Source organism: Aristolochia californica, unplaced genomic scaffold (assembly GCF_029961685.1).
Source record: "Aristolochia californica isolate CCGP_79_NKW_82.1479 unplaced genomic scaffold, dmAriCali1.0.hap1 SCAF_6, whole genome shotgun sequence".
Classification (NCBI taxonomy): Eukaryota; Viridiplantae; Streptophyta; class Magnoliopsida; order Piperales; family Aristolochiaceae; genus Aristolochia; species Aristolochia californica.
This window is the reverse complement of record NW_027182257.1, coordinates 43,074,837-43,088,391: the sequence shown is the minus strand read 5'-3', so window position 1 is coordinate 43,088,391 and position 13,555 is coordinate 43,074,837. Positions and strand designations below refer to the sequence as shown.

At 33.6% G+C, this 13,555-nt stretch overlaps 3 protein-coding genes across 6 annotated transcripts in view; all 3 read left to right on the top strand.

Moving 5' to 3' along the window:
* The window catches only part of LOC137934665 (midasin), a 60,898-nt gene extending 57,806 nt beyond the window's left edge, over nt 1–3,092 (top strand). For 2 of the 4 annotated variants that reach the window (XM_068779125.1, XM_068779122.1), the window contains exons 75-82: nt 76–204; nt 335–546; nt 980–1,218; nt 1,729–1,809; nt 1,921–1,983; nt 2,223–2,270; nt 2,381–2,440; nt 2,727–3,092. In XM_068779125.1, coding sequence (XP_068635226.1) covers nt 76–204; nt 335–361 — 156 coding nt within the window. In that variant the 3' untranslated portion in view covers nt 362–546; nt 980–1,218; nt 1,729–1,809; ... (2 more) ...; nt 2,381–2,440; nt 2,727–3,092. Of the gene's footprint in view, nt 1–75; nt 205–334; nt 882–979; nt 1,219–1,728; nt 1,810–1,920; nt 1,984–2,222; nt 2,271–2,377; nt 2,441–2,726 lie in introns of all 4 variants that reach the window. The other 2 variants (XM_068779124.1, XM_068779123.1) reach the window with 2 other exon arrangements.
* On the top strand, nt 1,762–2,810 carry LOC137935465 (uncharacterized). Its single transcript, XM_068780115.1, has 5 exons — nt 1,762–1,809; nt 1,921–1,983; nt 2,223–2,270; nt 2,381–2,440; nt 2,727–2,810. The coding sequence occupies exons 1-5, from the start codon at nt 1,762–1,764 to the stop codon at nt 2,808–2,810; spliced, it is 303 nt and encodes a 100-aa protein (XP_068636216.1).
* A 6,853-nt stretch (nt 3,093–9,945) lies between the features above and the next one.
* LOC137934519 (dolichyl-diphosphooligosaccharide--protein glycosyltransferase subunit DAD1) lies at nt 9,946–13,293 on the top strand. Its single transcript, XM_068778913.1, has 6 exons — nt 9,946–10,049; nt 11,592–11,725; nt 11,865–11,912; nt 12,587–12,674; nt 12,768–12,811; nt 13,040–13,293. Exons 2-6 carry the CDS (start codon nt 11,642–11,644, stop codon nt 13,121–13,123), a joined length of 348 nt encoding a protein of 115 aa, XP_068635014.1. The 5' UTR covers nt 9,946–10,049; nt 11,592–11,641; the 3' UTR covers nt 13,124–13,293.
* The last annotated feature ends 262 nt before the right edge of the window (nt 13,294–13,555 follow it).

The following is a 13,555-nucleotide window of genomic DNA, read 5'->3' as shown; positions in this document are numbered from 1 at the left end:
CTTTGCTCGAGTGATAGCTGGAATAGATTTTCATGCAAAAGTTTTTTTTTTTCAGATTTACTCTTCATTTTATAGGTGGTTTCATTTGGAAGTGGTGCTTCTTCTCCGTTTTCTATGTATCTGGATTCATTTCCTTTCCCCTACTACATTGTTTTGAACAACATAGAAGCTCTTCCAAGGACCCTGTCCGACTTAGTGAGACAGGTACTTAATTGTTCACTTACTCTCAAGATTTTATCAATGACAAGCAACAATAATCTGAGAAGCACGGTGTCTCATATAGTTCTGTTGTAAATGAAATTAACTTTTGCTGCTTTCTTGTTTATTGCGGCAGTGGTTTGAGCTGATGCAGAGCGCATAATGATGCCTCTTTGAAAAAGGAACATCTCAATCACTGGGACCAGCCATACCTAACCAGAACTGAAAATGACCACCATCTTGATCAAGGAGAAGATACTGCAAAAATGGAGATTGAAAAGGAGAATGATTTTACCATGGGTCTGACACATAAGGCAGATCCTCCCTGTTTTTATCAGTCATTCATGGGTGAGTGTAATAATCGAAATACTTTCACTGCAATCTATAAGCAGCTGCATGCGTCTCGAAATGATCAGCGTAAGAGAGCGATCGAGCTCTAACACCTGGTTTTGATGTTGGCTGAGGATGGGGAAATGTGTGGTGGGGCATGATATCAAAATTCCATGGCGATTTATGAGGAAGGAAAATGAAAGGAGTGAGATCAAATTATTTTTTTTGAAAAATTAAATAGTTGGAATTTTTTTTTAATTTTAATTATTTTTTTCTTTCCCATGCATAGTTTTCTACTTAGGGACTGTTTATGCCATCACACGAAAACATTTATTCATTGGAAAAATATTGAGGTAAATGATATTTTAATTAAATTGTATAAAAAAAATATTAAGTACAACCGAATTTGACTCTTTTCCCTCTCCTATATTTAGCCTTTAAATATTTTCAGTTGCAGGCCAGAGTCCATTTTTTCCCACTTTGAGCTTAGAGAATTTCTCGCGGACCCATTCAAAGAGATACAGCAGGTGCAGCTCTCTCTGTGGATGAAATAGAGGTCAATTTTCTTCGGTGGCACGAATGGTGAATGATTCAAGTATAAAGAGCTTCGCATCTTTTCCTACTCCATTTCGTCGATTATTTTTCTCCATCTTCTCTAGTGTCAACTACTTCATCTCAACGCCTCATAATGTAAGTTTTTCTTTTAGCTCTTTTCCTTTTTCGATTTTTTGTATCAAATACTTTTTATGGGTAGAATTTCGCATTTTGTAATCTGCTTATTTTCTTGTTGTTTGATGATGTATAATCACGGTGAAAATCACATTTTATTTGATTCAAGTCTTTGATTTTCTGTTTCTGTCCAAACATAATGAATTGATTCTATGAAGAGTTGGGCCATGGCTTGTAAAAAAGTCAGCCTTTGCAATTCTTAATGCAATTTTCAACGGTGGGGATCTGTAGCTCTGTAGAGGCAGGATCCATGTTTGTGAATCATTTCTCTACAATGATATCGACCTTATGATGAATGACTGATAAAAAGATCAGGCTGAAGCTTTCTATTCAAATCATCAAAGTGGGGGGTTTTCTTTTCTTTTACTGTCTTATTCAACAAGTTCCCCTTTTTTTAGTTAAATTTCTATTTTCTTTATTGCTATATGTCGTTGTTAAAGCTCAATAAGAAAACCGATTCTACATTTGCAGCTATAAAATAATCTACACGAAGTACTTCAAAGCATGAGCACAGAAAATGGGGAAAATGCAATGCCTTCATTTGAAGAGGAGGTAATTGGCTATTATTTCTAACTAAGATAAGTCATTCTACGATTTGTTTCCTCCATGCTTCCAGGGCCATTAATAATGCACTAAAAGCATATGCAAATCTATGTTCTACAGGAGGAAGCAATCAAGAAGAAGTATGGTGGGATGCTACCCAAGAAGCCCCCACTTATAAGCAAGGTAATCAATATTCTCCCAATTTGTTTTATTTTTCTGTCTGATTATGTTGCTTATTTATGGCATTTACCTGGATTTATTTTTCCCTACCAAATAAATTTTGAATTATGTAATCTATTTATCTTTGAATATGAGCATTGTTCACAAACCAGTGAGATGTTGAAAATTCTTTTGTACTTTGCTTCTGAAATTTTGTATGCATACAAACTGAGAGCATAACAATTTAGTCATTTATGCTTCAGGATAATGAAAGGGCTTACTTTGACTCAGCTGATTGGGCATTGGAGAAGGTATTGAAAATTTGTTTTCCCAGATTTTTATCTAGCCACTATTTAATTGAGTGCCCTTAATGAAGTTAATAGTTGGTGTTGGTGTATAATGATTTTAATTATCATAGCAGCAAGGTGGAAAAACCGAGAAAACACCTGAAGATTCTGAGGCACTTCCACCAAAATTGCAAGTAAGTGATATTTACTCCTGCCTTTCCAAATTTCTTATTGCCATTTTTCCTCCTCAGTTGTCAGCAGTTTGTTTGTTTTCCCACTGCCTAAGACACAATGTTTTGTATTACTTTCTTTTGTTGACTCACGCATGAAAGAAGAGAAACTTTTTTGCACAAATCATGATAGAGCATAGCCATTGAACCTCCACATATTAATTTTTGGGCCGTTTCTTTCATTAAAAAGCATTATGCTTCCTAATCACCTGCTTTGGTTCTAATGCCGTCCTCATCTTTTTGTGAGCAGCCCACACCACAAGACCAAATACGTTCAAGGAAATCAGCTTATGGTCTTGTGGATGGTGAAACATTTGGTGATCCAGGTCATTAAGGAAGTGCAACTTCTCTTGTTTTGACACCGGAAGTAAACCTTTATTTTTATTTATGGTTTTTCTTGAGCCTATGGCTTTTATAACTGGACAATGTCAATCTGTGGGGGGTTTGTTTTGCCTCGGGATTTTATATCTCTTGTTCACTTTTATTTCACATTTCTACAAGCAATTTCAAATTAGATTTCCATGTTGTCACTTTTTCTTTTGAGAACTGCAAATGTATATGGAGATTCTTTTACTTTCTTTCATTTGAGGAAATGTAGCAGGACACGAAATTGTATTTGTGCTCTTTATTCTTATCAATTTGTTCCTTTTCCTCCTTTGCAGTCTTGTTCCATGTTTCCACTAATTTTAAGCAAGCAATCCTCTTATTTTCCCACTGTCCTTTCTCCAAGCCATGTAATTACAGTTTCCCTCTTAACTTGGATCGACCAATTCTAAGTTGGATCAGCCAATGCTTCAATTTGTATACCCAATTGCTTCTACATTGCCATTTGTTGGATTTCTTTATTTTTTTAGTCACGTCTTGTTGTTACTTTAAATGGACTAATCATTCTAATTACATAAAGCCCAAGATTATCATAAGCTAAATCCTATCAATTCTATATCCAGCATATAAACTTAAGCAACAAAATGGGACCTGCCTAAAACAACACCTGTATCAGTGTTTGAAATTTGAAAATTCAAGTATTTGTCTGCATTCCACCCATGTTCGATAGACCAGTCCAAGGATTGCTGCAAGTACTTATTTAAGCTTTATATTGTCCTGATTCACCATTTGAAGGTTCAAGCAAGGCCACTTTATAAAAATGACAAAATTGGTTTCTTATTTCAACGAAATGATGCTGCTTTGATATATGAATAACCATTCTCCAATATTAATCCATTAGAAATATAAGCATCCATTAAGAGAAAAAAAAATTATTCATGAAAAATAATTAATTGTATTTAAAAAATATAATGAGTAAATAATTACTATGCTTTATCTCCCTACTTCTCAATGTCTAGATTCTTAAAAGTAAGTGTTCGATAATACGATTACCTTTCCTATTGACAAGAGACGGATTGTTGATAGTGGTGTTTTACACCATATCAACAATAACCCAGATAAGTTTTACTATTTCATTCCTTATATCGGTACTAGTAGTGTTATAACTCGTGATGATACCTCCCACAAAATCAAGCACATAAGTAACATTATGTTGCATACTTCCTTTGCATCTTTTAAAAGTTTTTTACATCCCTACTTTCAAATATAATCTTTTATCAATTTCTCAACTCACCATCCATTGTCATGCCAACCTAATTTTCATGCCATCTCATATTTTTTTAAGGAACAAAGAGTCGAAGGCAAGTGCCCCCAACAATTTTGTAGAATATCATAAGCTAACTCAATGTTATTTCTTGTTGCTTTTACTCTACAAATAATAACGTAAATATTTGTAGTTGAAAAGAAGCATAGACACAACTGAAACAACATTATCCATGATATTTACTAGTAAATTGCCCAAATATTTGTAATTGAAACCTTCATACTGCAATGCATAGCATCAATAGGTTTCTTACACCATTTTAGAATAATATTAACATTTTGAATGTTTATATTAGAAGAAACCTGATTATAAGACTCACATAAATGTTGTCTGGAAAGATAAATTGTTAATTAAGGTTCAACAATGTATTTTTATATATTTTTTTTTTTGGTCTCAAGATCCCCATTGAAACAATTCTGATGATAACAAATACTTACTTGTAATTTGTATTAACTATGTCTTGCAACTCAAAAAGCGAAAATTTCTAGTAATCTATCCATTCGATTGGTTGATGAAAGACTATGTGACCCTTACAATAAGGGAAACAAGCAGTTCATACCAAAAAGTACAACGACCATACTATCCAAAAAACCTGTGCAACTGAGCTGAGTCCATCCATTCAAATAGGACTCGACCGGTTAGAGATGAGAAAGAAAAGTTTGGGTAAGTGCATATTCGACCTATTGATTGGATGCCTTAAAAGAAAATACATAAAAGTAATTTACCATGGTCAATCAATCAAAACCTAATTGATTGGAGAACACATGCAAAATATGTGAGCAGTTAGTTAAAGTGTCACTGAAGGCAATCATTCCATTATGATATGGTTGAACTATAGGGGAGAAAAGACTTAGGTTGTAATCATTTGCCTATATGATCGAACAAGCAAAATGCATGTAGGTATCAAGAAAAATAGGTGTCAAATGAAGGTTGTCCTACCTGGTCAAACCGTTCAAATGGCACATTCCATAATAGTTGTAGAACAAGATCTAATGTTTTTATTCGACCAAGATATGTCTCCAAAATTGGAAAGTGATCTATGTGATCAATAGTTCATCGTGATACTATAAGCATTTTACCATAATTTTTAGTGGAGATTTGAAAAGCACAAAACATCCATTTCTGAGCTCAAGGATTCCATTTTTTAACATTGAGAACTCAACTATTAAAGTCATTTTTTCGGGCCTAAAGCAATTGCTCCCAAACACTCATGTTTTGAAATCAATTTAGGGGGGGTTAGTCCACAATGAAGTGGAATGAATTCCCCCCGCATTACTTAGTTCATCCCACTTATAGCGTTAGTCCAGAATGACTTGAATTGAAGTGAGATAACACCATTTCATTGGCTCAGGAAAAAACGGGGGACTGTTTTCTACTATTTTGCGAATCATCAGCTTTCCACGCGCGACGCACATTGCTTCCCCGCCCCCCTCCCCCCCCTATTCTGCTCTCCCTCTCGTCAGCCTCCCTCTGCCCCCCTATTCGGCCTCCCTCTCTTTCCCCCCCCCCCCCCCCCCCCCACCCCCCCGTCGGCCTTCCTTCCTCCCTCTCTCGACCTCCGTCGCAGAGCACGGAAGGCCAGAGCCCCTCGGCCTCCCTCTCTTTCCGCCTCCCCCCCGTCGACCTTCCTTCCTCCCTCTCTCGACCTCCGTCGCAGAGCACGGGAGGCCAGAGCCCCTCGGCCTCCTGGCTTCTCTTCTCTCTCGGCCTCCCTATTTTCTCCCTCTCGGTGCATCGTCGGAGCGTCGCCTCCGTCGCCGTTGCCTGCTGCCGTCGCCGTTGCCCAGCCCGCCGCAGAGGAAGACGAAGACGATGTTTAATTTTTCCTGTTTGGAAAAATTAAACATCGTCATAATTGGTTTAATTATCCAATTAATTAAACCATTAGTTTTTCATTTTTTAAATATATTATTAATTAATAATATTTAAAATGTATATTATGTTATTGATAAATTAATATATTTATTTATTTATTATGTATTTATTTATTTTTTATTAAAATAGTGAGTTTTAATGTTAAACTATATCTTATGTTATTACAGAATAATTTATTTATTTATTATATTCACTTATGTTATTTTTAAAAATTTATTTATTTTAAATAATTTATTCTAGTCACACGTAATTAGTATATTAATTTATAATAAACTATAATCATTAATTGGTTTAATTATCCAATTGTTATAATTAATTAAACCATAATTATTGTTTTAATTTATAATAAATTATAATCATTAAGTAATATAATATAATTTTTCATTAATTAGGATATTAATATATTCTAACACTACACGTTAAATCACTTATAAGTGTAGTAACCACGCTTATTTTTGTTAATTATATGTTTAGGTATATGTTCTATTTAAGTATATTATAAAATATTACTTATTCTCTTTTTTATATCATATTTTTCATTTGGGGGCACTAACACTGGAATCTAACTATATTTTATGTTATTACAGAATAATTTATTTATTTATTATATTCACTTATGTTATTTTTAACTTTTTTATTTATTTTAAATAATTTATTCTAGTCACACGTAATTAGTATATTAATTTATAATAAACTATAATTATTAATTGGTTTAATTATCCAATTTTTATAATTAATTAAACCATAATTATTGTTTTAATTTATAATAAATTATAATCATTAAGTAATATAATATAATTTTTCATTAATTAGGATATTAATATATTCTAATACTACACGTTAAATCACTTATAAGTGTAGTAACCACGCTTATTTTTGTTAATTATATGTTTAGGTATATGTTCTATTTAAGTATATTATAAAATGTTACTTATTCTCTTTTTTATATCATATTTTTCATTTGGGGGCACTAACACTGGAATCTGTTTTTCAGCCACTTGAACTCGTCTATACTAACACCCAAACATGAGTTGAAGTGGAAGCAATTCATTTCACTTCAATTCAATTTTCCACTTCATTTCCACTTTATTGTGGATTAACCCCCCCTTAAAGATTAGATTTGAGTTATCAAGTAGCCAGCTTTCATAGAGCTAAGTATTTTGTACTCTTATAATAACAAATCTTGTACTAGAATCTTTGCATTTGTATTTAAAATCATTCATGCATTCTAGTATATTGATTGGTCAGGGCTAAATTTTGAGATGCATTACAAAATCCAAGTTTCCACATGATTATTTTTTGATATATTCTTGTAGAACTTGGTTGAGTACATTAAACTTGAGTCATTAAACTTTGAAAATAAGTGTTAAGTTCACATTACTACTTGTAAGCTTATACTTTGATATCATTGTTTATATTGAGCTATTCTTTATTCACTACCCCCCTATTTCGGAATCAATTTGATTTCCACTTGAGATTTAAATTTCGAAAATCAAATCATTAAGGAAATATTGAGTTGCTATTATATAGAATAAGTATTGTGGATTTGTGTATCTATTCATTGTGTTTGAATTGTAAAATTTATCTATTAGAGAGACATTTGTTTTGAGCTAACGAGTATGCCAGTAACTCTTGTAAAATGGGTCAAGCCTTGGCAAGGCAAAACCGCCCTCATCTTAACTCGATTAAGAGAATCCTATGTTGCTAAGGAGTAGTTGTTATAAAATCCTTTGATTTAATTTGTTGCTTAGTTTGTTGTTTTATTCTTGAGGAAAAAAGGTTGAACAGTCTTGTTGTTATTGCTTATGTTGGGTCGTTAAGTCCTCGTGTGGGCATACAATGTTGAAAATCTCATTTTTGGGTTTAGGCCTGGTGTGAAGGATTTGTTGCTATAAATCTATCTATCTGATGTATTCTTATATAAGTTGGTTGGTGTGGCCAATTGAGTAGTGTAAGTCCTAGGATGGGTAATATCATAATTGGCCATTGCGATAATTTCTTACAAGTGGCGTTTAGAAACCAAAATATAGTAGTAAAACTCCAAGGTGAAAAACACCTTGGGAGTTAGATTAGCGTTCCAAAATATAATATAGAACCGCTATAAAAGTTGTGTTCTTTGCGGATTTGAATGTTTGTGTATGTACATTAACTTTGAAATTGATTTTAAACATTAAATAGTAGTTAAGATTGTGAACAAACATAATATTAATATTAGAATTTAAAAGAAGTCAACTTTAATAGTAAAGGTGAACAAACTCATTCAATTTGTGTGGGTTTCATTATATCTGGATGATATCATTATCACATGAAGTGACTTTGCCTTCATCAAACAACTTCTCATTATCGATCAATATTTTCATAAGAAGGATTTGGGGCCTCTTCAATATTTTTGGGGATTGAAAAATGATTAAACAAAAAGGGAGATTACCTTCAAATAGACTATTTCATGGAGATAATTGAGAAAGCCAAATTGATACCAATGATTACAATTCATTCTATGAAACACAAAAGACTTTTTAAGTATTCCATTTCAATTTCCTAAAAGTAATGGAAGTTCAACTTCTTTAGTATTTGGCCCTTACTAGACCAAATTTAACATTGTTGTTAATCAAGTTTGTTAGTATATAAACAGTACGATTCATTGAATATTGAGATCCAATCAAGAGGATTCTGACATATGCCAAAGGATCCATGGTGCATGGTATTATGTTCATTAATAATTTCAAGAAATTTGCATCTTGTCAGATATTATTGCATACTCCGATTTAGGTTGGGAAAGGAATCTACATACTCATTATTTAGTTTCAGGTTTTTGTATATAATTGGGCCTAATTTGGTGTCATGGAAGAGCAAAAACAAAAAAGCTATGATGTATTGTGGCAAATATTGAGCACTTGTAATGACAATTTTTGAAGTAGTTTGGATTTTATGATACTTGCTAGATATTCTGTGTAATAAGAGTGTCTTGGCCATTGTTGGCAATTTGGATTTGTTACAAGATAACCAAATGCAGCATCACGGGTGTTGATGATACTAGCCAGATATTTTATAATTATAAGAGTGTCCTGATCATTATTATTAATCTAATTTTTCATGATAGAACTAAACATATTGAAATAAACTGCCATTTTGCTGGACAAACAATGGAAGATAAATAGAATATGTTAGTTTTTGTTCTTATCAGAGACCAAGTCACTAACATCTTCACTAAAGGTTTGGGGAGAGAAACATAAATTCTTGAAAAGCAAATGACAGTCGCAACATGAGTTTGAGGGAGCATATTGAAGATAATGAAGACAATGGACATGACCCAATTATGCCTCATATCTGTGTAATTACAATAAGATGGAGTTGTGACTAGTGTATCTAACTATGTACATGTAACCCAATTGCCATAGTGGCATAATTGTAATTACTTGTATTAGTGGAACTATAGTTATGATTAACCCTAAAATTGACAGTTGGTTGTTCTTGCTTTGTTACATTACACAAATGTCAAACAATGTTAATTTATGTGTCTAGAAATATCTTTAATATTTAAAAATTAAATATATAAAAAATAATCATTAAAAATAAAAAGCACTTGGCTTAAGATTTTTATTAATTTTTTTCGAGCCTTATGATATAAGAGTATATACCTTATGAAAATTGATTTTTTTAAAGGATTTTGTCTTTATTTTGTTGGATTTTTAGGGAGAAAGTTACAAGGCGATAAAATAATGTAGTTAGTTTCACCTTTTATATATTATATTTTTATTAAATTAAAATGTGGAAGGGGGTCACTCTAGAATTTATTATATTTATTTTATTTGTCTCACACATTACTTTATTTTTAATAATTAATTAGTTAATTAGCTTTACCTCTTTTACCTAACCTTTTGTCCTCTCTGGTAATTCTTAAACATTTGAGCCCTTAATTGAAAAATACCGGTTTAACTTCTTTGAGATCCTCATCGGTTCTATGCCCTAGTCAGTTTGGGAGAGCAAAACAGCTTAGAGGAAAGATTTGGAATTCGGAAGCGCATTCCTGGATCGAAATCGAAATCCGGGGTAAGAAATCGCATCGTCTTCATCGTCGTAGGCTTCTTATCCGCCGCTATTAGCGCTGATGTAATTTTGTTTTTAATTCTGAATTTAGTCGTCTCTTCCTTTTGCTATTTATGAAAGAGTCGGAGGCATTTCTTCCGGTGTCTTAAGGACTCGTTCAAGTCGGCCAAATGCCGAAAAAATGCCTTGTTGGGAATAGGGTTGTTTTTTTGTGATGCTTTTCTTAATTCTGATGTGTGAAGGGAACCATTTATGATTGGATCAATGGCCTCTCAATGCAACGTTGAATTATCTTTGTGTTGATTTTTTTAGTTTTCAGTCATTGACAAGCAAATCTGTTGTCAATCAATTTGATTCTTCCTTTGATCTCAAGATAGTTGTTTTCAGTACTTGTTACTCTGGTTCATACTGTAACTGATCAAATTAATTGGAATTCAAGGAGTCAAATATATTGTTACTTCCCAGAAGAAGTAACCCAGAGAGTTGGTGCACTTGGAAATGGCGGCAAAGTTCACTTCTTGCAGGGTAATCACTTCACCCATTTGAGCCGAAATGAGTGAATGTGAATTGCCCTGCAAAAGGGTGTCATTTCACTTTATTCACTTTCTCTTCCCTTAGGTGGCACAACTTTCTTCGTGCACTTTACGTCTGTGTGATGTGTTGTTATCGTTTATTTACTATTCTGTTATAAAAGTAATTATTTTGCTTTGTAAAACAACTTTAGAGTGACATTACTGTTTTGACTTGGGTTTATTGTTAATTGTTTCCTCTTTGACTGTAAGAAAAATTTAGGTAGCTCTCATCGTTCTTAGTCAATCACATAATGCTTATCTAAAGTTTTTAGTTTATGGAAATTTGAGTTGAACGTGGTGCATATGATATTAGCAAGATGGACTAGCTCATGTGGTGTCTTGACCACTAAGCTTTTCGGTGGCTGAATGTGAAGGACTTCTTTTTGTTTAGAGGGGATTCCATGGCATAAAATCTCTTGGGTGATGAATCAGAGTTCATGAATTGTTTGCTTGTACTCAAGTCCTTGATTGAGTATTCTACTGCCTGCCTGTACATTATTTTCTGCTGGGGAGCTTTTTTTAATTATTTGTTTCCACAAAGGTCAAGATTCATTAAAAAATATCCAATTTATTAACCTTTATACACTCTGTACTTGTTAGATTTTCCTAGTGCAGTTATCAGTTTCTAAGCAATCATGGAAGCAACTTGCAACAGATCTTTTTACATCATATAGGTGTTCTGTTACTTGAATTTTAGTTATAGTTCTGTTTTTGACTACTCTGGCTTCTTGCTGCTTGTTGATGCTATATTTTATCCCATTCATGTATATTCTCTGGGACTTGATATTTATTTTGACACAAGGCCATTTTAGTGGGTGTTATTTGTTTTTTTTTTTTCGTATGTCTTAAATGTCCATCATTTAATTCCTTTAATGTTCTAGGTATTTGATTGGTATAAATGAAAAGAAAAATGGACAGTGTTATAAAAAAGAATTGTTGAGTGATGTAGAAAAAAAATAATGTTTAATGACAGATAGCTTCACAAGCATTAGTCAAGAATAGGGAGAGACAAAGTTGAGAATAATGGCGAAATCTACAGCCAAAGATGCTCAAGTGCTGGTTCAATCTCTGCGCTCAGCCTATTCTGCTACACCTACTAATCTTAAGGTCTCTCTCTCTCTCTCTCTCTCTCTCTCTCTATATATATATATATATATATATATATATATATCCGTCACTCATTTCTCTCTCTATCTCTCTCTACCTATTTCTCTCTCTTAATGTCAGTGCCATGTTCCTTCTACAGATCATAGATCTTTATGTGATTTTTGCGGTCCTTACTGCAGTGATCCAGGTAATTTAATAGAAGACTTCTTTTTTATTTTGTGTCCATGTTGAGCTGTTTATTGCCTGCTTTTATGGCCCTGAGATACTTAACTTTCAATTTAATTCCTCTTAGTCTAGTTGTAATCTTAGTTTTTATAATTTAATTTCTGTTAACCTATTGGTAATAAGGAATTTGTGTCTATCTATATCCATATCTGTATGTTTTAGACCGGCAATTCCTTTTATGTGTCCAAGTAGCCCTACAAACTATTTGTCCATTCCTTTAGATGTTCAAGGAGTTCAGTCAATTGAGGAAATCAATTTTGTGAATATTACTGTTTTTTCTTGTACCAATTCTGCTTCAAATACTGAAGCATCAGTTGTCTTAGTTATTAAAACATGGATAGATAATTGACTGAAATAAGATGGTGAAACATGAAAATCTGTTGATAAAACGAGTATCAAAATTTAAATAGCGGGACAGGTTCCCAACCTAACTTTGCTGAATCCTGTCAATGTGGAAGTTTGTAAAGAAAGTGTGACTGTTTACTTCTATTCCTTTTTCTCTAGATGTATTTGCATTGAAAGCTAGAACTTGGCCCCACCCTGCTACAGGATCTTCTATGGACTTATATCTTTTCTTTTGATACTAATGGGCAATACTCATTAATGAGAAACGTATTGGATTTGTTATGGTAACAGGTGGCTTATATGGCCATTGTTGGATCATTTCCGTTCAATTCATTTCTCTCAGGAGTTCTCTCTTGCATTGGCACTGCTGTGCTTGCAGGTAGTGACATTATGCCTGTCTGGACTTCATTGTAATCAGTGGTTCACTTTTTTTCAGTTTGGTAAGACTTGAAATTTTTGTCTCATGGTGCAGTTTGTCTCCGCATTCAAGTGAACAAAGAGAACAAGGAATTCAAGGTCTCTCTCTCTCTCTCTCACACACACACACACACACATGCGCGCACGTTTGCATGCAAGTTTTAGGACATACTCACCCATTGTTTTTTCTCTTCTTCATGAATCACGAATACCTTCACATTTAAAATTGCTTAGCTTCTTGTTTGAGGGTCTTCTTTCTTATTTAGATCTTTCTCATGTTTAGTATTTGTATACGAAATGATCACTTATGTTGGCAATTGATTTCAGGATTTGCCACCAGAACGTGCTTTTGCAGATTTTGTGCTCTGCAATCTTGTACTCCATTTGGTGATTATGAACTTCCTTGGGTAGATGCAACTAAAATAGCTTTTTACTTCCTAGGTGACTTAGTAACTTGGTCCAGATGTTCAGACAGAAATTTTGGGTATTGTATTTTTGAATGATCAGATTATTTACAGTTTTAAGTATACGATGTTGGGTTCCATTGAGCTGGAACAAGAAAACCTATTAGCAAGTTTAAACTAAGCACTGGAGCCCAACTGGAGGGGGTGTGCACCTTGAACATTTTTTGTCCCGCCTTCTTACTCGCCTTCCTTTCATCTTTGTCATAAGATTGACTCGACACGTGAGCAGCCATTTGGATTCTGCAGCATACTTCGTTGCTGGTTTTGTGCAGTCTGCTATGATTCCTTACCTGTCAATCTGACTCTTGTTAGTTTGAAACTGGTTCGTGTACCTCAAGTTTCCTTCTTTAAAAGTACCTGTTCGGTTTGGTCATCTAAA